The sequence below is a fragment of the Gadus morhua genome, chromosome 7 (genome assembly GCF_902167405.1).
Source record: "Gadus morhua chromosome 7, gadMor3.0, whole genome shotgun sequence".
Taxonomy (NCBI): Eukaryota; Metazoa; Chordata; class Actinopteri; order Gadiformes; family Gadidae; genus Gadus; species Gadus morhua.
In genome coordinates, this window is record NC_044054.1 from 4,890,355 (window position 1) to 4,918,337 (window position 27,983).

The 27,983-nt window shown below is 48.5% G+C and overlaps 1 protein-coding gene across 1 annotated transcript; it reads right to left on the reverse strand.

Annotated features, from left to right (window-relative positions):
* sts (steroid sulfatase (microsomal), isozyme S) lies at positions 1 to 27,914 on the reverse strand. The gene is made up of 11 exons (XM_030361609.1): positions 27,465 to 27,914; positions 19,323 to 19,523; positions 18,923 to 19,044; positions 16,653 to 16,775; positions 5,932 to 6,346; positions 5,157 to 5,293; positions 4,789 to 4,926; positions 3,870 to 4,029; positions 1,584 to 1,705; positions 832 to 1,133; positions 1 to 140 (listed from the first exon to the last, which is right to left on the reverse strand). Exons 2-11 carry the CDS (start codon positions 19,490 to 19,492, stop codon positions 45 to 47), a joined length of 1,785 nt encoding a protein of 594 aa, XP_030217469.1. The 5' UTR covers positions 19,493 to 19,523; positions 27,465 to 27,914; the 3' UTR covers positions 1 to 44.
* Positions 27,915 to 27,983: the final 69 nt, after the last annotated feature.

The window sequence follows — 27,983 nt, forward strand, 5'->3', positions numbered from 1 at the left end:
TCATATCCATCGTTTTATTTCAGTTATCGTTAAAACCACGTCATTTAGCCCACGCTCCAGTCTGTGACCTTCTGAACTCTGTGGCGTTCCTCCCGGCAGAACAGACCGCCCCCGGAGCCCCCCCGGGCCGGGCAGGACGGCTGCACACAACAAGATGGACGACGAGGTTAGTGGTCTGACTTTACTAACCAGGGGCTAATCAAAGCGCTTTACAATACTGCCTGACATTCACACGCACATTCAGACACACATGCCCCTTCCATTCACCCATTCATATACACATTCATCCATTCGTTAACACATTCATACACACATTCACCAGTTCATACACATATTCACACATTCATTCATATACACATTCACCTATTGATACACATATTCATTGACCCATTCATACACATATACATTTACCCATTTATTCACACATGCAATCATTCACACACACATGCGACCATTCCTACACACATTCACACACATATTAATACACATATTCACACAACCAGTCATACAAGCAATCACCTATTCACACACCTATTAATTCACCCATTCATCAAACCATTCATTCACCTTCTCATACACACATTCACCTATTCACACCCATTCATACACACCTTAACCCATTCATTCACCCACAGATTCCTTCACACATTCAACCATTCATTCACACAACCAGTCATACACGCAATCACCTATTCACTAACCTATCAATTCACCCATTCATCCAACCATTCATTCACCTTCTCATACACACATTCACCAATTCAGACCCATTCATACACACCTTAATCCATTCATTCACCCACTCATATCCCCATTCACCCTTTCACCCACCTGCAGCCAGGGTTTCCAGAGGACGTGGCCCAGGGCCATCTGGTTGTCCGCCGGCTCCAGAGAGGCCAGGTGGCGCTCCACCGCCGCCGCCATCGCCGCCATGACGACGGCGAACCGCGGCTCCGTGGTGGGGGTGAGGGGCGTGGCCTCGGAGGGGTCGCGGGAGAGGTCGTAGAGCAGCGGGGGGTCGTGGTGGGTGACGTAGGGAGCGTGGCAGAGGCACACCAGGGTGTCGGTGCATGACTCGCCACCGGGGGGGGTGAAGACGGGTGTGAAGTAGAAGGCCTTCCAGGCCGCGTCCGCTGTGGGGGACGACGACAATCATTCACCCATTCATACACACATCATTCACACATTCATACACACATCATTCACACATTCATAAACACATCATTCACACATTCATACACATATTCATTCACACATTCATAAACACATTCATATACATTCATACATATTTATTCACACATTCATACACGCATTCATAAACATATTTATTCACACATTCGTACACATTCATTCACCAATTCATACACATATCATGCACACATTCATTCGCACATTCATACACACATTCACCCATTCATACACCCATTCACCCACTCATACACCCATTCACCCATTCATACACACATTCATACAAATTAATTGTCACACGTGGAAATTACGAGTTTCAAGATCTGTACCGTTGAACACGTCGCTAGTTCCCCATGGGCCTTGAACGCAGCGCGGCCTTAAAGGCGCAGACTCACAGTTTGGCGGGTGCCAGCGGACGGCGTTGAGGTGGGCGTTGCAGTAGTGAAAGAGGAACTCGTGGCTAGACCGCGTCGCCCGACCCAGCAACAGCGGCATGAGGTCGTGGCCGTCCAGCTGCCTGCCGGTAGAACATGATGGAGGAGGTTAACAGACTGAATTAATGGGTGAATGTGTGTATGAATGTGTGCGTTCATACCGCAGATTTCTAGCCAGTGGTCCACTCAAACACACCCATTGATACACACGTCCACCCAATCATACACACATATTCATACACAGTGGCGGCTGGTGAATTTTATTATAGGGGGGGCAGAGAGCTTGTAAACCAAACCCCTGTAGGGGGGTCTGGGGCCCTCCTCCCCCCGAAGATTTTTTTGTGTTTTTCATATAAAAACGAAGCATTAAAGACAAAATAGAACATTTGCCCCTAAAGACAAAATAGAACATTTCCTTACAAAGACGAATGGAGCCAGGGAACTAAGTTTTTACTTAATTTATTTGCCTTGTAGAATTCAGCAAGATTAAAAGTGCAAATACATCAATAATAATTGGGAATTACCGGTATACACAAGTTAACATTCTCTCTCTCTGTCTCTGTCTGTATGTGTGTTTGTGAGAGAGTGAGAGTGAGAGAATGTGATTCTAAAAGGGGTGAGTGTGTTACGGACAATCTATTGTGTTGGTAATCTATCTACAGTTAAGTATGCATTTAGACAAATACGATAAATTATCAATATAATATGTGCTACCTTTTATGTGTGGTTGTTCAAGACACACTGAAGGCATGATGCCACCATAGGTTTGCAGAGAACTATATACAATATTGTTACGTATTTTAAGAACCTGAGCTGCCCCCGCATAGCCCCTAGGAAGCAGGACCAAACATACTGTATAAGCCGTAAATACTATACATAGCCACAAGGGGAGCAGGACCTTACTGAAGGCTGCAATAGCTGCTCCATCCACAGAAGGCAGCACCACAGACAAGTGAGGAAGCCGAGGGTAATACGTCACACCGGCTCCGCCCACTTCACACAGGCCATGTGGATCCGACCATAATAGTCAACAGTAAACTTAAACTCGTCAGAATCTTCTAGCTGCTACCAGACAAAGGGTTAATGTTTTTGATCAGCTGGGAGACGCTCAGCACGTGTTCAACACGCTTCCACCTCCTTTTCCTCCGTAGTTACCATACCGAAATACTTTAACAAATAAAGTGTGTTAAAAGCTATCCTGGATTGGAACCCTTTCTTGGAAGAACTCGGCAATATACACACCGAAGGCATGATGCCACCATAGGTTTGCAGAGAACTATATACAATATACACACTGAAGGCATGATGCCACCATAGGTTTGCAGAGAACTATATACAATATACACACTGAAGGCATGATGCCACAATAGGTTTGCAGAGAACTATATACAATATACACACTGAAGGCATGATGCCACCATAGGTTCGCAGAGAACTATATACAATATGCACACTGAAGGCATGATGCCACCATAGGTTTGCAGAGAACTATATACAATATACACACTGAAGGCATGATGCCACCATAGGTTTGCAGAGAACTATATACAATTTCATTTCCAATTTTTCTGAATTGGGTCGTCGACTAAAAGGAACTTCTTTGAGAGACGAAATGGAATTGCGCACGTTTGCTGCCATGTTGTAATCAGTAAGTGACTTGATCGAAGATATGCCTTCGTGCTCTTTGCTCAGTTACGTATGACGCAAGCACGTTAGGGCGAGTCCCAAATCCCCATTGAAAATGCATTGAAGACTCAATTTCCGAAAAAAAAAGTTTTAACATTAGAGTCAACGGAGAAGGCTTGGGCGATTTTCCACGTCGATGAATTCGCCCATAGAGGCGGGACCATTTGAAACGCGACTTGAATCTGACGATTCTGATTGGACAATGACAGATAATAGGTCTAGAACACTGAAAACTACTTTTGCCGTGATAGAATAAAAAAAATAAAATAATCCTCTTTCTCCCAGTTTGTAGTGCGTCGCCCAAATCGCCCCTATACACCATCCACCCCTGTTCATACACCCATTCACACACATACACCCATACAAACACACAATCACACATTCACCCATGCATACACATTCACACATTCATACACCCATTAATACACACATTTACCCATTCATAAACATTCACCCATTCATAAACACATTCACCCATTCATACACACATTCACCCACGCATATACAGATTAACACATCCTTACTCACATTCAACCAATCATCCACCTAGCGGGGTCTGACCTGTCATGTGGCAGGGGCGCCCCCATCAGCGCGGTCAGGGTGGGGAGCAGGTCCATGTGGGAGGTGGGCTGGTCCACCACCCGCCCCCGGGGGAGCAGCCCGGGCAGGCTGAGGATCCCCGGGACCCGGATCCCCCCCTCCCAGTTAGTGGATTTACCCGCTAGGGGGGAGAAGGGTGGTGCTTAGGTTAATGAGGGAGGGAGGGGTGGAAGGAGGGAGGGAGGGAGGGGGTGAGAGGTGAGTAAGGGAGAGAGTGAATGAGTAAGTGATTGAGGGAGGGAGTAAGGGAGGGAAGAGTGAGTGAGTGAGTGAGTGAGTGAGTGAGTGAGTGAGTGAGTGAGTGAGTGAGTGAGTGAGTGAGTGAGTGAGTGAGTGAGTGACTGAGAAAATAATCTCAAAATAATCTCAACAAACACCTCGGACGGACATAGAAACTACTGCTTCATGATACAGAGGAAAAACATGACCTTGTTACGAACTTTAATCAATAGAAGTTGACTGGCTTCATTCCCCTGCACACCTAGCACGCATGGACACCTAGCACACACCTAGCACGCACGCACCTAGCACAAACCTTGCACACACCTAGCACGCACCTAGCACACACCTAGCACACACCTAGCATACACGCACCTAGCACACAACTAGCACGCACCTAGCACACATGCACCTAGCACACACCTTGCACGCACCTAGCACACACATACCATACACCTAGCACTCACCTAGCTCGCACCTAACACACAGCTAGCACACACCTAGCACTCGTGCACCTAACACACACGTAGCTCACACCTAGCACACACCTAGCACGCATGCACCTAGCACCTCATTCGCCTTTAAACTTCATTCTCCATTTTCCCGCCCTTCTTTCTCAGTTAGCTCTAAAAGCTAACGTGGAGCGGGGGCGTCCTCTTACCCTTGTAGACGCCGTTGGAGCCATGGTGGACCTCGCCCTGGTCCGAGACCTCCTCCAGGTGGGCGCCCTGGTCCGAAGTCAGGTACACCAGCGTGTTGCCCCTCAGGTTCAGCCTCTCCAGGGTGTCCACGACGAACCCTGGGGCCGGGGGTCGGGGGTATGGTCAGAGCTCACCTCAGAACACACACCTAGCACGCACCTAGCACACCCGCACCTATCACGCACCTAGCACTCCCGCACCTGGCACGCACCCTCACCTAGCACCCACACCTAGCACGCACACCTAGCAGGCACCTCGCAAACAGACAAGCAATTCATTTGGCGGACATTAATTAACCCTAACCCAATTAACCGGCAGGCACACTCACCCACAGCCCAGTCCACCTCTCGGACGGCGTCGCCATAGATACCGTGGGGGCCAGACTCCCTTAAAGTGGGCGTGGCAAAGAGGGCCGTGTGCACCTGGAGGAAGGATAGGAAGAGGAGGAAGGGCTTCCCCGAGTTACTGGTGAGAGGGTGAGAGGGTGAGGGGATGAGGCAGGGAGGGAGGGATGGGGGGGGGGTGAGGGAGTGGGGGAGGGAGGGAGGGAGGGAGGGAGGGAGGGAATCACTCCACCAGCACCACCGCCACCACCACCTCCATCACCACCAATACCACCTCCACCACCAATATTACCAACCCCACCACCACCACTACCATCTCCACCAACACCACCACCACCACCACGTCTTCCACCAATCACCACTGCCACTACCAACGCCACCACCACAACTACACCAACCGCGACTACCACCACTACCACCACTACCACCACCGCTACCACCTCCAGCACCACCACCACCACCACCTCCTCTACCACAACCACTACCACCACCTCAACCACCACCGCCACTACCACCACCCCCACCTCCACCACCACCGTCACTACCACCACCACCACCACCGCCACTAGCACCTCCACCGCCACCGCCACTACCCTCCATCACCACCACCACTACAACCACCACCTCCACCGCCACCACCTCCACCACCAACGCTACCACCACCACCAACCTCACTACCACCTCCACCACCACCCACTAACACCACAATCATGACCCACCACCGACATCGCCATCGTTAAACCCAGACCGCCGCCCTACCGCTCCATGAAGTCCACCGCCTCCCAGGTCATGCGTGCGGTCAGGTCCTCGCTGACGTAGGGCTTCTCGACCACCTGCTGGTCCCGCATCAGGACGCAGTTCAGCGCGCCGATGAGGTGGTCGAACACGAGGTACAGGCCGGCCGCGGCGGCCCCGATCAGCAGCAGTCCCAGCCCCACCCGCCAGCCTCCGAACGGGGTGGGCAGGCAGGCGAAGCAAAGGACGGCTGTCCAGAACGAGGCGGCGACCACGTATCGGACGTACGGCCACACCTGGGCGAAGACAGAGCCGTGGCCCGCGATGCAGTCCCGCAGGTGCGTCATGGGCGTGCCGTAGAAGAGGTCGAAGCCGTGATTTGCGGGGTGGTGGCAGTGGTCCCCAGCACGCTCGCAGTTCAGACCCAGGTGCCACTTTCCTGGAGGCGGCGGGAAAAGGACGTTCAACGTTTATCGGACGTTTATTGGACGTTTGTCAGATGTTTGTCCGAGCAATGACAAGTTCCACAACAGATTTCACTAGAGAGGACCAACGTCCGACAAAATTTCGGACGTTTGTGTGAGTGAATGACTAAGGAAGGGATTTACATTGATTGGGAGAACGAGTAGTTGAGTGGGACCGAGTGAGTGAAAGAGTGGGTGTCCGAGTAAGTAAGTGAGTATGGGAGAAATTAACCATTACCTTTTATATTAACTATGAGTATTATCAGGCCTATATATCATATAGATACATTAATAGTGGAAAGCAGCAAAATCACCTCTGATTTTGCTGCTTTCCACAGTAGGGCCGAGATCGTTTATTGGCCTGTGGCATGTGCCACCGCGACCACTGACATACCATGGCATATGCCGTTCTGGAACGGTAAGTGCCGTTCTGAAACGGTAACTTCCGTTCTGAAACGGTAACTGCCGTCGCGACCACTGACATACCATGGCATATGCCGTTCTGGAACGGTAACTACCATTCTGAAACGGTAACTACCGTTCTGAAACGGTAACTGCCGTCGCGACCACTGACATACCATGGCATATGCCGTTCTGGAACGGTAACTGCCGTTCTGAAACGGTAACTGCCTTCGCGACCACTGACATACCATGGCATATGCCGTTCTGGAACGGTAACTGCCGTTCTGAAACGGTAACTACCGTTCTGAAACGGTATAATGCCATGGCATATGCCTTTCTGGAACGGTAACTACCGTTCTGAAACGGTAACTGCCGTTCAGGTGGAACGGTAACTGCAGTTCCCAACAATGGTATGTGACACCAGCATAACTCCTCCGTATAATTTCAAGACAGGTATTGCCATAAATGTAAAGGTATATATATGTGGTATTTATTGACACAATATCACAACATAACGCCGTAAATAAAGGGATTTACACGTTTCTCTCGTCCGTGCTGTTGTAAGGATATTTCCGATCTGTTTGTTGTTGCTTTTGTAATGACAGATGCTTTTGAAAACAGCCGGACTTGCTCCGGTGACGGTAGTTATAGACTAGCCTTCTAGGTGGCCATAGAGCTATAGTCTATTGCTTTGTTCCAATATCCATACTATCCGCAGTCATTATACTTTATTTTAGTATGACTTATTTTTTATATAGTTTGAGTACGTAGTGCGTTGCAATTAAGATCAGGGCGAAAGGAAGTGTAGTGAAAGGACCCAAATGGTATACTCAAAACGGTCAAACCGATGAGTGTGGATTGATGTACACCTTTCGTGCTCCACGGCAGCGATCTTAGCTACGTAGCTGAAGAGGCGGAGCCAGGCTGAGCCAACGTCGGCGCATTTTCTTTAATAGGTCCATGCATTTTCCACGTATCCTGCATTAATGGAGTCATTTTGTAGTTTTAATAGCTTTATAACTACTATGTGTAAAGAGTTCACCGTTCAAAGCGAGATGTTTATTGCGGTTGCGATCGTAGTTTCCGGTTAGTGCACCAGAGCCAGGTCCCTATAGGGGTGGCACTGTAGGCTATGGCTAGACAGTCATCCATTTTTCCACTCGTGTTTTATCAAGATGTTCTAGTAGCGTAGCCTATAATAAAGCCTACTGTATGACTGCTTCAGCTCATAACTATTCAATAAGCCAAATATTAAGTTTTGCATTTGTTCTTATTGGTGTTTAACCAAATATTTTAAGTAGGAATAGGTTCCTATCATTTAACCCTGATCCAGTGTCATAAACCTTTCTATATCGACATGATCCAGTGGTATCATGGCATACAGGCCAAAAGTTTTTCCGCTGGCAAGCCAATTATGTTAATCGGAAGTTCCATTTCCTACTGGAACCACCGTTTTCCCGCTGGCATGCCACTCATGTAAAATGGTATTACCAGTTTCTACTGGCACCTACCGTTTTTCCGCTGGCATGCCACTCATGGAAAATGGTAATTACCAGTTTCTACTGGCACCTACCGTTTTTCCGCTGTCATGCCACTCATGGAAAATGGTAATTACCAGTTTCTACTGGCACCTACCGTTTTTCCGCTGGCATGCCACTCATGGAAAATGGTAATTACCAGTTTCTACTGGCACCTACCGTTTTTATAAGAATGATTGTGTAGCTGTGAATCATGAGTGGTATGTGTGTATGAACGGGCAAATACCACAGGAAAGGAATATCTACTGGCAAACGGTAGGTGCCAGTAGAAACTGGTAATTACCATTTTCCATGAGTGGCATGCCAGCGGAAAAACGGTAGGTGCCAGTAGAAACTGGTAATTACCATTTTCCATGAGTGGCATGCCAGCGGAAAAACGGTAGGTGCCAGTAGAAACTGGTAATACCATTTTCCATGAGTGGCATGCCAGCGGAAAAACGGTAGGTGCCAGTAGAAACTGGTAATACCATTTTACATGAGTGGCATGCCAGTGGAAAAACGGTAGGTGCCAGTAGAAACTGGCAACGCACTACGTACTCAAACTATATAAAAAATAAGTCATACTAAAATAAAGTATAATGACTGCGGATAGTATGGATATTGGAACAAAGCAATAGACTATAGCTCTATGGCCACCTAGAAGGTTAGGCTATAACTACCGTCACCGGAGCAAGTCCGGCTGTTTTCAAAAGCATCTGTCATTACAAAAGCAACAACAAACAGATCGGAAATATCCTTACAACAGCACGGACGAGAGAAACGTGTAAATCCCTTTATTTACGGCGTTATGTTGTGATATTGTGTCAATAAATACCAAATATATATACCTTTACATTTATGGCAATACCTGTCTTGAAATTATACGGAGGAGTTATGCTGGTGTCACATACCATTGTTGGGAACTGCAGTTACCGTTCCACCTGAACGGCAGTTACCGTTTCAGAACGGTAGTTACCGTTCCAGAAAGGCATATGCCATGGCATTACCGTTTCAGAACGGTAGTTACCGTTTCAGAACGGCAGTTACCGTTCCAGAACGGCATATGCCATGGCATTACCGTTTCAGAACGGTAGTTACCGTTTCAGAACGGCAGTTACCGTTCCAGAACGGCATATGCCATGGTATGTCAGTGGTCGCGACGGCAGTTACCGTTTCAGAACGGCAGTTACCGTTCCAGAACGGCATATGCCATGGTATGTCAGTGGTCGCGACGGCAGTTACCGTTTCAGAACGGCAGTTACCGTTCCAGAACGGCATATGCCATGGTATGTCAGTGGTCGCGGTGGCACATGCCACAGGCCATTAAACGATCTCGGCGTCTCTCGCTTTCCACTATCGTGCGTCTTTCACGTAACCTGTGCTCTCTCTCTACAGGCTGACCCGAGGCTGCCGTGTGACGCCGCAGAAGCAGCCGTGTGACGCCGCAGTCGCAACTTCCGGGTAGCCGGCTTGGTTTGTTTGGTTTGGTTAGCAGGACGCCTAGCGTCGACCTGCTATCTCGGTTTGTATCTATTTTCCGGTATTTATATCTGCGACCTGTTCTGCAAACTCTGTATTGTATTCGCTGTTTCCTCGCTGGAGCTCCGTCTGCATCAACCACGGTAAGCATGGATTCCGGTTGTTCTTGCTCTGCCTTTCTCATGGATAAGATAGCTCTGTTAGAGAGACGTATCTGTCAGTTAGAGGATGAAAGAGTAGCTAGCATAAAGAAAACAGATACTCCAGAAAGTATAGAGAAGAGACCCGCCAGGCGGACTCGCGGAGCTAACGCTATCGTTAGCAGTGACTCCGTCAAGGCAATCCTGTCGGCAGCACCACTTGCGAGGCAGGTTGCGGTCAGTACCCTGCCTCGCAAGTCCTTTTCGGGGGTAAAAATGCTAGTCATAGGTGACTCTGTTACACGTAAAGTTAGACTACACTCGCCAGCGAAAGTTATTTGCCTACCTGGGGCCAGGGCTCCCGACATTGAAGCTAATAATAGGGTGCTGACATGTTGCAGACCTCATTTGGAGTTAGATTAGATGCACCAAACACCGACACTAGTTTCGACAACATTGTAGTTCATGTCGGCACCAACGATGCTAGGACAAGACAAACTGAGGTCACAAAAAGCAACATAGCTAGGCTTTGTGACTTCCCCAGAAAGATGTGTCGGCATCGATTAATTCTATCTGGCCCTCTACCCGATAAGGGTAATGATGAGCGTTATAGTAGATTATTGTCTCTAAATCGCTGGCTGGCACGATATAGTTCAGAGCAGGGCTTTGGTTTCATAGATAACTGGCCCTCCCTGTGGGGTCGTCCTGGTGTGCTCATGAGAGACGGCCTACACCCAACTGGGTTAGGCGCCTCAATTATGTCAAAAAACATAGATAGATGTTGCTAGCAACATGATAGTTAACGTTGCAGAGCCTAGAACAGCAGATGGGTTAGCTGAACCAGTATCTATTGCACCAATTGTTTCAGAGCTGAGTGTTAACCGGACTCCCTCTGAAATTAACACTGTATCTATATGTACGTGGTGCGGCCTTGCGCTGTCTCGAGGTGTAAAACCCGCAGGCGAGGGCCGTGACCAGTATGTCCAACTCTGGCGATCCCACTGATCGCCTCAGAGCTGAGAGTTAACCAGACTCCCTCTGAAAATAACGCTGTACCTATATGTACGGTGGTGCGGCCTCGCGCTGTCTCAAGGTGTAAAACCTGCAGGCGAGGGCCGCGACCAGTATGTCCAACTCTGGCGATCCCACTGATCGCCTCAGAGCTGAGAGTTAACCAGACTCCCTCTGAAAATAACGCTGTACCTATATGTACGGTGGTGCGGCCTCGCGCTGTCTCGAGGTGTAAAACCCGCAGGCGAGGGCCGCAACCAGTATGTCGAAACCGTGGCATCCCCTTGACCGCTTCAGAGCTGAGTAGGGGTGCAACGGATCATCATTGATCCGTGATCCGTTCGGATCATCTATTTCGGTTCGGCACACGCATGATCCGCGGATTGATTTATGAAAAAAAAAATTGTGCGCATGTTCAGTCCACACACAGCCGTAACCATTCCTGCTAGTTCCAGGGACAGAGCTACTTAACACGCTCTGGGTAAAAGTCTGCAACAGTTCCCTTTTCAATAAGCAAACAGTCCTATGGCTTGTTGTGATTTATTGTCCTCAGCGTACAACATGAAGAACAGTGGGCATGGAAAATAAAAGTAGGCTAGACTTCGGTGACTACTGTAACGATAACTGCTGCCTTCAGTGCTACGTCTGTTTCCATATACTCGCGCTGCCACACAAATCTGTCGCCTAGGTTACCACACAGACGTAACACGTAGCTGACCTAGCGATTGCTAACATAAAGAAAAACCTGCAACACAGCGTGGTCATGGCGAGCGGAGGAACAGAAGAACTAGAACGCCCCACATTTAAATCCCCTGTTTGGTAGCATTTTGGCTTCCCTGTCAAATTGAATTCAGAAGGAAAGAGGTTGGTGGATAAAACCGTGACGGTGTGTAGGCACTGTGGCACAAGAAAGCCATACAACAGTGGAAACACATCGAGCATGGCCACGCATTTACAGCGACATCACCCCGGTGTTTCACTGACAGGAGTGAAACCGAAAGCGGCTCAACAACTGCTCATCACCGCGGCATTTAAGCAGCCCCTTCTTCCACAATCAGACCGGGCTAAAGCAATCGCAAACGCTATTTTTTTTTTTTTTTTTGCTGATCCGAAAAATGATCCGATCCGTGACTCTGATCCGAGGAACGATCCGAACCGTGAGTTTTTTGATCCGTTGCACCCCTAGAGCTGAGTGTTAACCGGACTCCCTCTGAAAATAATAAAATGGAAGCACTCAGAATAGGGTTCATGAACATAAGGTCACTTTCATCTAAAGCGCTCTTGGTCCATGATCTAATTATTGATAAAAAGATCGACATACTGGGGCTTTGTGAAACCTGGTTAAAACCAGATGAGTTTCTAGCCCTAAACGAAGCTACTCCACCCCATTACGTTAGCACCCAAGTATCTAGAGAAGTTAAGAAAGGTGGTGGAGTAGCCCTGATATCTAATTCCAAGCTTAATTTAAAGCCAAAGAATAAATATATTTTCAGATCCTTTGAGGTGCTAGCGCTCTGCACCACCGAGAAGCGAAACGAGTTCCAGACTCTTTCGTTTTAGCTGTAGTATACTGTCCTCTAGGACCGTATACAAATATAACTTATTTGCTATGGCAAATAAGTTATCTGGTTCACTTGCATCTCTTTGTAACTATAGTGGTTCTGTGGAGTGCCTTACTGATGACCTCAACATTGCCTTGTCTGTTGCCATTGATTCAGTTGCTCCGAACGTAACTAAAAAACAAACATTGAAAAAACCAGCCCCCTGGTTTAATGCAGAAACGCGCACTCTGAAGCGAAGCTGCAGGATCCTTGAATGCAAATGGCGCTCGACTAAACTTGAGGTCTTTCATCATGTATGGCATAACAGTCTGCTCACCTGTAAGGGTGCGCTGACTATTGCCAGGAACGCCTACTTTTCCAGTATCATCAACTTGAATAGAAACAATCCCAAGTTTATTTTTGACACGGTGAGGAGTCTCACTCAGAAACAGACTCAGACCGTAGGCTCCTCGATCGTGGCAGGTGAATTCATGGATGTCTTTGAGAATAAGATTCAATCAATTAGAGAGGAAATTGATGCTTGCCGCGCGGCTTGTCCTACACATCCTGTGGGGCAGGATGGGGTCCTGCCAAGTAGGATGGGGAACTCTGACGCAACTCTTCTGGAGTTCATGCAATTCCTTTGGTGGAACTTGAAAGGGTGATAAAGGCATCAAAGCCAACAACTTGTATGTTGGATCCTGGCCCTTCCAGGGTTCTTAAGGAACTTCTTCCCACGGTGGGGCCTGCAATCCTCTCGCTTATGAATCTCTCGTTTTCAACAGGAATTGTTCCCTCCAATTTCAAGGCTGCGGTGATGAAACCGCTACTCAAAAAGCCTGGCCTAGATCCTGAATTAGTCAGGAACTATCGGCCTATATTGAATCTGCCCTTCCTGTCCAAGGTACAGGAAAGGATTGTAGCAAAGCAAATCGTTGATTATCTGACGAGGAACAATCTCTTCGAACCTTTCCAGTCGGGGTTCAGGAATTTCCACTCAACTGAAACTGCTATTACAAGAGTTGTAAATGACATACTTCTTGCTTTGGATAAAAATACATGCTCAATGCTTGTGCTGCTGGACCTGAGCGCTGCATTCAACACGATCGACCACAGCACTCTTCTTCACCGTCTTGAGCACTATGTTGGTTTCGGGGGTACGGCTCTTAGTTGGCTTGAATCGTACCTCACAGATAGAACCCAATTTGTGCTTCATGAGGGTTCAGAATCAAAGCACTGTAAATTACGCTTTGGCGTACCACAAGAGTCGGTCCTTGGTCCATTACTTTTTGCAATCTATATGCTTCCCCTGGGCAACGTTATCCGCAGCTTCGGAATTAGTTTCCATTGCTACTCGGATGACACCCAGCTCTACATTCCTGTAGATTCCGGGGACTCGGCCCAGATTCAAAGGGTTGAGTCCTGTCTGGCTGCTGTGAAGGGCTGGATGTCACAAAACTTCCTACAGCTTAACACTGGGAAGACAGAGCTGATAATTATCAGCTCGAAGCGGGACCGGGAAGAGTTAGAGGATGTCTCTCTGTGGTTGGATGGCCTCGCCATTCCACAGAGTGCGTCCGTCAAAAATCTTGGTGTCCTGTTTGACCCTCAACTATGCTTTGACCAACATATAAGAAGTATAACTAGAATTGCCTTTTTCCATCTGAAAAACATTGCAAGAATCAGACCAATGTTATCTGCAGCGGATGCAGAGACACTGATTCATGCATTTGTTTCATCAAGACTGAACTATTGCAATGCACTGTTCTCGGGATTACCGAACTCTACCACAAAAAGTCTACAGGTTGTACACAATGCGGCAGCTAGACTGCTGACCAGAACGAGAAAGTTTGATCATATCACACCCATTCTCGCCTCTCTGCACCGGCTACTAGAGCTGTCCCAAACGATTATTTTTCAAACGATTATTCTAGCGATTATTTTTTCGATTAGTCGACTAATCTAACGACTAATTTCAAACGATTATTTTTTCAGTTACCAATTATTTCACACTACTTCATCAATGTAACTTATGTAAAATATCAACATTTATTAAACATTTCTTTAACATGCAACTTTTTTGTGCAATAACATTGAGCAAACACGGCACTTAAATTGTGCAAACTGCAAAATAGTGCATTTTGATGCCATATGTAGTATCTAACAAATGAACAAAATAAGTCAATCAGGAGGAATATACCAAATATAAAAATACTGTTCTACTCCTTCCTCCCTCTCTCATTGTGCAAACTGAAAAATAATGCACTGCCACCTCAGAGACCCTACTTCGAAAAGGATTTATGTAATTTAAATTGTCAACTTGTAGTGTGTGTTTACTATTTAGAACTTGTTGATAGATCGTGGAATTTCCACAGTCAACAGCTAGACTAGAACTACATAACATGACAAAAGTTCTCTTACTACTTAGAACTGGTTGCTAGATCGTGGAATTTCGACAGTCAACAGTTAGACAAGAACTACATAACATGACAAAAGTTCTCTTTTCCCAAGAGTATAAAATCCGAACCCGACAAAGTCTATTCATAATATTGTAATGACCACGGAAGAGGCAGTGAATGAAGTGATTAGACAGCTTATTAGATACCTAATAAACCGTTGGAACACGCAAGACCGGTCACCATAGCAACGCAGGTAAATAAACCCCCGGAGCTCGGCTTTTGGCCGAGTTTTATACCACCAGCCTCTGTGCTCCTGCTACTGCTTGCCGGCGCCATTGTTATGAATTTAAACGATTGGCGACTAGCGTTCTGGTGCATATTTACCGCCACGGCTGGAGTGAGAGTGGGGGGGGGTGGGGAGTGGGGGGGGGGACGCAAATTATTCATGTCAAAGAATTTTTGAATTTGATTACGTCGATTATGTCGACTAGTCGTCCCAGCTCTACTGGCTACCAATAACTTTCAGATCAGACTTTAAGGTGCTACTGCTAACCTATAAAGCCTTGCATGGATTATCTCCATCGTACCTGAAGGACCTGATCATTCCTTATAGTCCTTCTCGGTCCCTCCAGTCTTCGGGAGCCGGCCTTCTTTCATTGCCGAAAGTTAAAAAGAAATCGGCTGGACTGAGACCGTTTGCCTATCGAGCCCCCTTCCTATTGAATAGGCTGCCATCAGCGATCAGGGAAGCTGACTCTGTGGAGCTATTCAAAGGAAAGCTCAAAACGCACCTCTACAATCTTGCATTTGGAGTGTGAAAATGACAGATGCGAAGTGAAGACCACTCTGTTTGCTTGTGCTTTTCTTCTTACATTATACATTCCCACTATGTACTTTTCCGTTTTAATTCACTATTCTGTCTGTTCTAGCGTGTTGCGGGTACTGGACTGGATGCCTGAACTCTCCTCATGGATTACCGGCCAGAACCCCATCACCATTTTAATATGATGTGCATGTATTTACCTGTATGTCAATTGTGGCACCCATTGCACTCCTGACCATCCCTGGAAGAAGGGATCCCCTACTATGCGTTTCTTCTCAAGATTTCTTCCTTGCTGATTTCAAGGGAGTTTTTTCTTGCCCGTGTGGGGGCATGGGTAAAGGGCGGTGTCACAAATATTTGGCCTGTTAAGCCCTTTGAGACTGTAATGGTGATTAAGGGCTATACAAATAAAATTACATTTAAAAAAAAATAATAATAATAATAGGAGAGCCTCACACGGCGCCAGAGTCTGGGGCCAAGGCGTACTGACGTCCACCTAATGTTTAGATTAACTGCGGATGATGACCACATACTTAAAGGAATGTATGGCTGACCGTCCTTACCATTAAAGGAGTTTGTGTGTGCATGCTGAGGCAGGTCATACCATATGGAAAAAAGCTTTGTTTGAGAGAATAAAAAGACCGTGATCGGCTGACCCGGCAGCGTCTTTGCAAACCTCACTCGGCTTCATTGTTGCTTGTTCGCGGGTAACAATAAAGTCTCTTGTCATACTCGATCCAGACTCCTCGATTCCTCATGCTCTCTTAGTTAGTTGAAGTGATAGAATTCTAGTTTTTTCTACCACATGTGTGAGGGAGTAACTCAGTGAGTGAGTGAGTGACCAAGTGAGTGAGTAACTCAGTGAGTGAGTGAGTGACCAAGTGAGTGAGTGAGTGAGTGGGTGAGTGAGTGACCGAGTGAGCGACCGGGTGACTGAGTGAGGGACGGATCCGGGGGGGCGGTACCCACCTATCAGAGCTGTGTTGTAGCCCTGACCTTGGGCCAGTTTGGCGAAGGTCACCTCGTTGCTGGGAAGACCTCCGGAGGAGGCGGAGAAGATGTAGGCTCCCACTCTGCCCAGTCCGACCATACCTGCCCCCAGTAACACACAGATGGGCATGACATCTCCCCCTCTGGTCACCAGTCAACAAGTTAGGGGGGGGTGGTGGTGGTGGGTCATGATGGTGGTGGTGTTAGTGGGTCATGGTGGTGTTAGTGGGTCATGGTGATGGTGGTGTTAGTGGGTCATGGTGGTGGTGGTGTTAGTGGGTCATGGTGGTGGTGGTGGTGTCAGTGGGTCATGGTGGTGGTGGTGGTGGTGGTGTTATTGGGTCATGGTGGTGGTGGTGTTAGTGGGTCATGGTGGTGGTGGTGGTGTTAGTGGTTCATGGTGGTGGTGGTGTTAGTGGGTCATGGTGATGGTGGTGTTAGTGGGTCATGGTGGTGGTGGTTGTGTTAGTGGGTCATGGTGGTGGTGGTGTTAGTGGGTCATGGTGGTGGTGGTGGTGTTAGTGGTTCATGGTGGTGGTGGTGTTAGTGGTTCATGGTGGTGGTGTTAGTGGGTCATGGTGGTGGTGTTGGTGTTAGTGGGTCATAGTGGTGTTTGTGGGTCATGTTGGAGGTGTTAGAAGGTTATGTTGGTGGTGTTAGTGGGTCATGGTGGTGGTGGTGGTGGTGGTTCATGGTGGTGGTGGTGGTGGTGGTTCATGGTGATGGTGGTGCTAGTGGGTCATGGTGGTGGTGGTGGTGTTAGTGGGTCATGGTGGTGGTGGTGTTAGTGGTTCATGGTGGTGGTGGTGTTAGTGGGTCATAGTGGTGGTGGTGGTGGTGTTAGTGGGTCATGGTGGTGGTGGTGGTGTTAGTGGGTCATGGTGGTGGTGGTGGTGTTAGTGGGTCATGGTGATGGTGGTGTTAGTGGGTCATGGTGGTGGTGGTGTTAGTGGGTCATGGTGGTGGTGGTGTTAGTGGGTCATGGTGGTGGTGGTGTTTGTGGGTCATGGTGATGGTGGTGTTAGTGGGTCATAGTGTCATAGGTCATAGTGGTGGTGTTAGTGGTTCATGGTGGTGAGGGTGTTAGTGGGTCATGGTGGTGGTGGTGGTGGTGGTGGTGGTGGTGGTGGTGGTGGTGGTGGTGGTGTTAGTGGGTCATGGTGGTGGTGTTAGTCGGTCATGGTGGTGGTGGTGTTAGTGGGTCATGGTGGTGGTGGTGGTGGTGGTGTTAGTGGGTCATGGTGGTGGTGGTGTTAGTGGGTCATGGTGGTGGTGGTGGTGGTGGTGTTAGTGGGTCATGGTGGTGGTGGTGTTAGTGGGTCATGGTGGTGGTGGTGGTGGTGGTGTTAGTGGGTCATGGTGGTGGTGGTGTTAGTGGGTCATGGTGGTGGTGGTGGTGGTTCATGGTGGTGGTGGTGCTAGTGGGTCATGGTGGTGGTAGTGGTGTTAGTGGGTCGTGGTGGTGGTGTTTGTGGGTCATGGAGGTGGTGGTGTTCATGGGTCATAGTGTCATAGGTCATAGTGGTGGTGTTAGTGGGTCATGGTGGTGGTAGTGGTTGTGGTGGTGTTAGTGGTTCATGGTGGTGAGGGTGTTAGTGGGTCATGGTGCTGGTGGTGCTGGTGGTGGTGGTGTTAGTGGGTCATGGTGGTGGTGTTGTCAGTGGGTCATGGTGGTGGTGGTGGTGGTGTTAGTGGTTCATGGTGGTGGTGGTGTTAGTGGGTCATGGTGGTGGTGGTGGTGTCAGTGGGTCATGGTGGTGGTGGTGGTGGTGGTGTTATTGGGTCATGGTGGTGGTGGTGTTAGTGGTTAATGGTGGTGGTGGTGTTAGTGGGTCATGGTGGTGGTGTTGTCAGTGGGTCATGGTGGTGGTGGTGGTGGTGTTAGTGGTTCATGGTGGTGGTGGTGTTAGTGGGTCATGGTGGTGGTGGTGGTGTCAGTGGGTCATGGTGGTGGTGGTGGTGGTGGTGTTATTGGGTCATGGTGGTGGTGGTGTTAGTGGTTAATGGTGGTGGTGGTGTTAGTGGGTCATGGTGGTGGTGGTGGTGTCAGTGGGTCATGGTGGTGGTGGTGGTGGTGGTGTTATTGGGTCATGGTGGTGGTGGTGTTAGTGGTTCATGGTGGTGGTGGTGTTAGTGGTTCATGCTGGTGGTGGTGTTAGTGGGTCATGGTGGTGGTGGTGGTGGTGGTGGGTCATTGTGGTGGCGTTACACGTTGGTGCTGGTGGTGCCCTGTCGGGTGGAGGACTCACCGGAGCGCACGGGGTACCTCCCGGTCAGGAAGGCGGCCCGGCTGGGGGTGCAGAGCGGGGCGGCGGCCAGGTGCTGGGTGAGCCTCACCCCCATCTGGGCCAGACGGTCTATGTAAGGGGTGCTGGGGGGGAGGAGGGAGTGGGAGGGAGGGGGAGGCACCGCCCAGGTTCAGGGGTGGTGGTCACTCACTCTCTCCCTCACTCCCTCACTCAATCTCTTCCTTGCTCACTCACTCATTTGGTCTCTCACTCACACTCACTTGGGCACTTACACACTCACAAAACACTCACTAACTCACTAACTCATTCACTCACTCACTCCATCCCTCCCTCACTCCCTCACTCACATATATATGATTATTATTTTAAAAGTTGTCACGACCTCTAATGCGTGCGTTACCTAATGGTGTTGTTGCCGTAGCAACCCAGGTCTCCGATGCCCAGGTCGTCCACCATCATGAGGACGATGTTGGGCTTCTCCTTGGCCCAGAAGGAGGTGGCAGAGGAGACCGGGAGGAGGAGGAGGAGGAGGAAGAGGAGGAGGCACGGCGGGGTAAACAGTCCCTTCATGGCAGCCTAACACCTCCTCTCAAGTTATCACCTGGTCGGATGCAGCAGTTTGAACAGTGGATTATTAATAATAATAATTATACACTTCTCAACCTCCCTGGTAAAGTCTACTCCAAGGTGCTGGAAAGGAGGGTTCGGCCGATCGTCGAACCTCAGATTGAAGAGGAACAATGCGGTTTTCGCCCCGGACCTGGAACTACGGACCAGCTCTTCACTCTCGCAAGGATCCTGGAGGGGGCCTGGGAGTATGCCCATCCGGTCTACATGTGTTTTGTGGATCTGGAGAAGGCGTATAACCGGGTCCCCCGGGAGAAACTGTGGGAGGTGCTGCGGGAGTATGGGGTAAGGGGGTCTCTCCTCAGGCACGTCCAGTGGGGAGGAGACCTCGGAGAAGACCCAGGACTAGGTGGAGAGATTATATCTCAACACTGGCCTGGGAACGCCTCGGGATCCCCCCGTCAGAGCTGGTCAATATGGCCCGGGAAAGGGAAGTCTGGGGCCCCCTGCTTGAGCTGCTCCCCCCGTGACCCGACCCCGGATAAGCGGATGACGATTAGATGAGATGAGAGATTATTATTATTATATATTTACATTCTCATTCAGGGCGTTTAGCAGATGCTTTTATCCAGAGTGACATACAATAAGTCAATTTTTCAGAAGAAAGAGAAACCACAATATATCTATGTCGGTACATTAAGGATGTTCATAGAAGCAAGTGCCAAGCACTAACAATCACTAAGTTAGCCCATCCCCGTACACAACAGAGCTAGCTAGAGTAAGATGCTACATTGCTACACAACTATAGACAATAACTTAGTACGACATACAATAAGTGTGTACATTAAGTGACCCGGACGTATACAAAATACAATAAGTAGGAGGGGTAATAATAATATAATAATAATAATAACTAGAACTGCAAGCAGTTATGCAGGGGTCCAAGAAGTGTGCATTTCGCCGGCACAACGCGACAAGAAATGTGCTTTTTTGTGTGCGTCTGACGATGTCGTGTGCAAAGTTTGGTGTCGATTGGTCAAGAAATGTGGGAGCAGTAGCGAAAAAACAGTTTAGCGGTTTTCGCGATTTTGCGAAAAAAATTTATTGACGCAAATGGGCGTGGCCTATGCCAAAAGATGCAGCAGACTCCAGTGAATATGTGGGTACAAGTTTTTGACTGTGGGAGGTTCGGTGTGGGAGCTATAGCCCCAAACGTGTTTCTCCTTGGTATAGCGCCACCTAGAGGCCGGCATGTCTGGATTTGGTTATCTGAGTAGCGGTGCCGGACCTGGTTCTAGTCGTGTAATTGGCGCGTGTGCACCATTTACGGTTTGGGCTGTGGACCCACTTTCAAGGCGGGAAGTATAATAATAATAATAAGAAAAATCCTTACAAAAACAATAGGGATCCAACCTGTTGGCTTGGACCCCTAATAATAATAATAATAATAATAATAATAATAAAGAATCATGCAGAGGGGTATTCCATCAAAGTTGCTATCGAAAGCGGCGCTTAGTTGATTAAGCCCAGTTAGAACTAACACCAACTTCTACTTGAGGCTAAAGCCGTTCCATCAACCCAACTCAGCCGCACCTTGCTCAGGGCCCAGTTTCCCGAAAGAATCGTTGGCCTAAGTGGGTCGTGAAGTGCGTCGTACGAGCATCGTACAGTTTTCACACGTTTCCCGAAAGCATTGTTGGTAACGCACGTCGTGAAAATGCTCGTAGCTAACGAGGACTCCAGGGGTACTCGTAGGATGCTAAGAGCATCGTTAGCCTACTATAGCCTCAGGGGCGTCACCAGCGGACATTATTATATTGGATATTAGTATTGGATGTGTTTTATTAAAACGCATCCAATACCACGGAATGCCCAGCTGGCTCAATTTCGCAACCAAAAACACTGGTTCCCGCCGATATATTACTCATATGTTAGATTTAAACAGCAAAGATAGAGACATGTTCGAAGTCAACAACAACATTATTTATTGCAGCAATTTAAAATTCCAACTTCATCTTGCCTACTTCATCCTGCCCAACAATATGGGCAGGATCAGCACATTAAGATAAATGTAGTTGTCACACAAGTTGTTTTGGATTTTTGATATTTGGAATTATTTCAGGGGGGGAAATGCCGTGAAAAAATGTATGCACAGTGCATTCAGGATTAGGACTGATAAAGCATATGTCGGCCTAGGCCTAATCAATTGTGTTTTAATATCTTAAGCATTCATATTATTGCAGTCTATTCTTTTCGTAGGCTACTCTGCTGTTAATATGAACAACTTTCCATTTGTTCACTTGCTTTAATGAACGACAGCAGTGAAATGACAACAACCAAACATGTCATGAGCAGCTGAAGGTGCTGGTAGGTTTACATCTAAATAGAGTCATTAACTTCCTGTTCCGCTATATGCAACAACATAGAGGACCGTAGTACAACAACATAGAGGACCGTAGTGCAATATTCCCTATCTCCCACTGAGCCTTTAACACTCTAACACAAAGGCTGATAAAAAAAAACAGCATCGAACGAACGGTTGTACACACTATGTGCCATAAAAACGAGCGGAAAGTCCAACATGAACCCAATGCCCACAGAGCCCATTAGGCCTAAAAAAAATGTGTTTGGTTCCGGTTTCCGACCGACCCTGTCAATTTATGTGCGACCCAAATTATTTTATGAGCTTTATAAAAAAAAAAAAATAATAATAATAATATTTTTTTTGATGCAAACTATAATTACGTTTTGGTACAGCACCTCTTCATTCTGTACAAGGATGAGCGAATTTTCTCGTTTTTAAATGAAAACAACCTACCTATCATTCGCTGCCGCTGGAAAAAATAAAATAAAAAAATAAAATAAATTCCCTACCTACCCATGACCTCAACTGACAACCAACAGGAACCAAACTTTTTTTTTTTTTAGGCCTTAAAGACTACCCCACAGGAAAGTCCTTATGCCAGGCAGGCACACCGGCCTTCCTGGTGGACCAGCGCAAGCCTGACGCCGGCGACACGTCGGGCGGCGTGGGAGAGGGGCCACAGGGGCCACAGAGGCTGGCGGGGCGTACGAGGGACGCCCTGGGCCGGCACCACTGGCACGATAGAGGTGGGCTGCATCCTGCGCCGGGGAGAGCCTGCAGGTGGCAGCGCCGGTGGTGGAGTGGGCCCTGACTCCGTCACAGGCCTTACTTGGCCGCTCGCAAGACCAGGCAGCTGCGGCGTTGCAATAAGTGCTGGTACAGCGACGCGGGATGCCAGATTGTCATAGATCGATCGAGGTGGGGGCCGGTCGCTGTGGACCGGGTAGAACTTGTGCAGGAATCTGCAATTCAGAGCTGAGACCCTGCCCGACCCGTCAATCTTGACCACGTACTGATCGTGCTAGCGCACCTCAACGACACTGCCCGTCCTGTCCCACTTGTTAGGGGGAAGTCCCGTCTGGTTCTGTACGCGGACAAAGTCCCCCACCTCGAGAGTTGGGATGCGTTTGGTGTGCTCCGCCCAAGTGCCAGCTGTGCGGATACGGCGTTTGCGGAGGGCCTCCTTGCCGTCAGCGTCTCACGCCATGATACGTGCGGTCTGTACCTCCCGGGGGCAATCGGGATGAAGTCGCAGATGGGCCGGCCGAAGACACACATCACCGGGTATAGCTTTGTGTCAGGGTCCGGCGTATTACGGTATTGGAGTATCGCCCTCTGCACAGCGTCGGTGTCGAGTTCGCCCTCCGGGCCTGTATTGTCAGTGATGAGCCGCTTCATCCTCTTCACCCCGATCTCTGCGCGGCAGTTGCTGTGGGGAAAGCCACCGGTGGTGCACGCCCCATCTGTGAAGGAAATACCTGGTCTCGGAGGAGGTGAACTCTGGTCCCCCGTCCGAGGCAGGCTCTTCCTGAGTCCCGTACGTGGCAAAGGCACGGCGTAGGTGGCATATGAGACCCGCGGCGCCACCCGTCGACCTTGAGATGATTGGCCAGTTCGAGTAGCGGTCAGCTATCACAAGATAGTGTACACCCCTGTGCATGAAAAAGTCTGAACACACAGCCTGGAAGGGGTAAATGGCCATGACAGGCGGCGTCGCGGGCTGAGAGGGCGCCAGCCGTTGGCAGCGTTCAGTTATTCCGAGTGGCGCAGATGTCAGCCGCGTGCGTGAACCTGCTGCCAACTAGGGTCACCTTCCATCCATCAGCGCAGCAGAAGGGCCTGACCGGCGTGCACTGACAGTGCTTCTGGAACAACCAGAAGCCAACGCCCTCTTTTGACCAGTCCGTGGCGAGGCATGTTGGCTTGGACTTGCGGATGCAAGTCCAGGGACGATCTCCTCTTTTGATTCGCGGAAAACGTTCTCCAATTCCGGAGACCACTCGAAGCGTACCCCATGCAGTGGGAGTTTCCGGAACGGTTGCATGCGTTCGGCCATACTGAAGGCGTAGGCCACTTGGTTGAACAGTCCGAACCAGGACATGACGTCAGTGACATTGCGGGGTCGCGGAAGGCTCGGATAGCCTTCAGGTAATGGCTGCATGGCCGTACTTCGGACATCGTGATTGTGAAGCCCGCAAAGTCCACCGAGGGTGCGGCGAAGACAAATTTATCCGGGTTGAGGATGATGCCATTCCTGCCACAAACGTCCAACCATTGTGCCGCCTGGAAGTAGCTCTCTTCAACTGTATCAGCCCACAGGAGTGTGTCGTCCACACACTTGGTCTTGTTGCTGATGTCCGCAACCACCTCATCATAGCGCCGTGAGTAACCGTCACATGGGCCTGAGGTCGCGAGGTTGACCTCCCCGAGTGTTGGGAACCTGTCTGAGATCATGCCCAGGTCCACACAGGCTGCACGAGACAGGAATATACGGTCTGAGGTGTCAGTCACGTATGCCATCTGGCTCGTCTCCATTCTTCGGGCGTCGCTGCTGTTACCAGCGAACCTGACGACGGCGGCCCAGAGATGAACGGCCACCCAGACAGACCTTGTCAAGGTGGTTCTGACGGCTGCCTTTCCAGCACGTCTTGCCGTACGCGGGGCACTCGGCGCGCCTGGCGTGCCACTGAGGTGTTTTGCTGTGGCCTGCCTCGCCGCAGTAGATGCACGTCCCCTCGGCCTTGACCTTGGGTTTCTCCGCTCTGGCGCTCGCCCTGGCGCGGACGTCCTGCTGCTTCCCCTGTCGATATGAGCTGCTGAAAGTGTCTGTGCTCTGAGAGTCAAGCAGGCGTGACGCTGAGAGCTTTCCTGACTCTTTGGCTTTGATTTACTCTATCATGACCTTTAGTGGCATATCCTGATTCTTTTCGCCAAGCAGATTGAGCTGTATTTCTTGGTCTGCTATGCTGCGGGCGATCACATCGCGCAATATTTCCTCTGTGAAGTTGTTGACTTGGTCACACCCATCCTTAGTGCATGTCATTTCGTATTTACACTTCCTTTAAGCGAGCATGAAATGATCGGATGGGCTCTTCGTGTCTCTGTCGCATGTTAGATAGGGCCACTCGAGCTACCATTGTGTTTTCTGCACGGACAACGAGTGCCCTCATGGCAGAGAGAACGTCCTTTTCATTACTGTCCACTAGGCTTTTGCCTGCAGCACGGGTGAGGTCTTTTCACAGATCCTCCTCACAGCAATATAGCAGTTGTGTGACAACATCTGATCCAATTAGTTTAGTGCCCCTCTTGTACTCACCCCAGCGGGTTAGGAAGTATGACCAGGTCTCGGCTGTTCCAGCCAACGCTATGGACGGGCGCCTGAGTTTCTCCATTTTGGCATTTGCGCGCGGTTCCCTAGGGGCTGCAGCGTGCATGGTCGTGTGTATGTTCGTCATGGCCACCACCACTGCTGATTCAGCATGTGTAGCCACATAGTCACACTCCTCAATAGGGCAGGGCACATTCATCCTTGGTCTCACAGTTTTGTATTTTTGTTTCTTTGTTTTCATTGATGCGCTCGTATATCCGGGTTCCCGGGCGATGTCACTTGTAAATACACTCGCGGTCCGCCCACTCGTATGATCGCATTCTTTCGCGACGTCGAGATGTCTGCTTGACTTAATCCAGATGTTTGGTTATAAATAAGAACAACTTTACATAGGTTTACAACTAAATGGAGTCATTAACTTCCTGTTCAGCTATGTCTTTGTTGAGAAGGATGAAGCCAAATAAAGCACCAGGGCCAGACCAGATCTGTGGCCGCTTGCTGAAGGCCCGCAGCAACCAGCTTACTGGTGTCTACTGCCACCTTTTTAACCGCTCCCTGGCGGAACACTCTATCCCCTCAGTCTGGAAGACTTCCATCATATGCCCTGTGCCCAAAAAGAGTAAACCAACCTGTGATAATGACTATCGACCTGTGGCCTTAACATCCCTGGTCATGAAAGGCTATGAGAGGCTAATTCTCACACAATTACAGGCAGAGGTCAGTAAGTATGCTGACCCGCTTCAGTTTGCGTACAAACGTCACAGAGGGGTAGACGACGCCACAATAACGCTGCTGCACAGAGCTTACACCCACCTTGAGAAGCCCAAGTCATTTCTGCGGCTGGTGTTCATAGACTTCTCAAGTGCCTTTAACACTGTGCAACCCCATCTAATGGGACAAAAACTAAGCCAGATGGATGTCAATCCCCACCTCATACTCTGGGTCCTCTCATTCCTGACAGACAGACACCAGAGAGTGATAGTTAACGGCCACCTTAGCTCATCCAGAAGGATCTCTACAGGTGCTCCACAGGGCTCTGTCATCTCACCAGTTCTTTATACACTCTAGAGTATCTGTGGTATAAAGGCTGGGACGAATTTCGAATTATATATATGTAGACTTTATGTTGAAAGTATAGACCGTCGCGATTTCCATTGAAACGAATGGCGCTGTGATTATTCTATTATTCTTCAAAACGAGAGCTGGTAAGTTGTGGAAAATGAATTAAACTGTAATCAGACAACGCGGTTATATACTATAGACCCTAGACTAGAGTATATGTGGTATAAAGGCTGGGAAGAATTTTGAATTATAAATATGTACAATCCATAACGTAAGCTCTCTGGCTCATAGCTCAGCGGACTGGAATACCTCCCGTTGTCCAGTCGTAGCTACGGTCTGTCCTATTTATGTGACAAACTTTATATTTGGATAGTAAAACGCATGGAAATATAAAATGAATGATCTTAATTTATTTTCCTTGGCAAGTGACCATGGATAATGCCCTTTGAGGTGTCAAAAAACATGTTTGATCGATCGTAATTAAAGGGGACTAATTTTTGAGGGAGATGAACTCAAACAGAGTATACATTTAATAAGATGGCAATACCCATAAGAAAAAGCATAATTATTCAAGTATTTGAATTGTTTTATTACAAGAAGTAGTATACCCCACTGGTTCATTTGGTTGGATAAATTGCCATGGTTACTTAGCGGAGATTCCCTTAAGTCACGTTGATGGAACGCAACTCTAGCTTAAAGTAGTGAGGCTAAGCGAAATAAGCCCGGCTTTGCCTTTAGCTTGGTTGATGGAATACCCCCCAGGTTGTTTAGATCAGTGGTTCTCAAATGTCTTGATTATTTTTATTATTGGTTCTGCATTAGCTGTTGGTTTCTGCCTTATTCTTATTCTAATTAGCAATAAAAAAGAATATGTCATGCATTATTATAGTAGCCTATTATTATTATTATTATTATTATTATTATTATTATTATTATTATAGTCATAATATACAGAGTGAACACAAAATAAAATAATAAGAACGTATATTAGACAAAAGATAAGAAAGTAGGAAGGGGAGGGAAGGGAAGAAGGTTATGGGGTGAAAGCAGTATTAAAAGAGGTTTCGGTTTTTGTTTGCTTTGCACGCAGACTAACAGGGTGCGTGAAATACATACTGCTGTTAGCCACTATGCATGCTCAGTGCGCAAATACGCGTATTACGCACGGACACAACATTCACAAGCGACACTTTGGTGTCAAATTGCGTGCGTAAACTTACCATTCCATGGTTCCTAGGTCGACTTTGCAAGTTGGCGACACAACTATGGGGCAAAGCCTTGGGAGGAAACGTCAAACCAGCCCAGAGCGCAAGCATTCAGTCATGTGATCCTCGACAAACTTTTGATTGGATGAGGCAATCATCTGGGAGATCCACATTGGTGGAACGGGTTCAACTGCCAGGGACGAAATTGGCCGCCTGCACCACAGCGCAGGCTGAGAGAGGATCCTGTGTTTAAGCTTTATAGTGGTCTAACGCAACGCCGTTTCCTGTTCTGACCTTCCCATGAGTGTGTCTGCGGCACCGGATACAACGTCTTTCCAAGAGGGAGAAAGATAAGAACATACCAAGAACATCAACTGCAAAGAACAAGTACAGTTAATATGGATTTTGGTCAATACATTTGAAAAAGAGATATCCGAAACGGATATACCACCATCGGTAGTTCCGTGTTACTGGAAGTCCCGCCCTCTCTCTGGCCAATGAGGCAATTTTGAACATCCCGTTCCAGGCCTTATG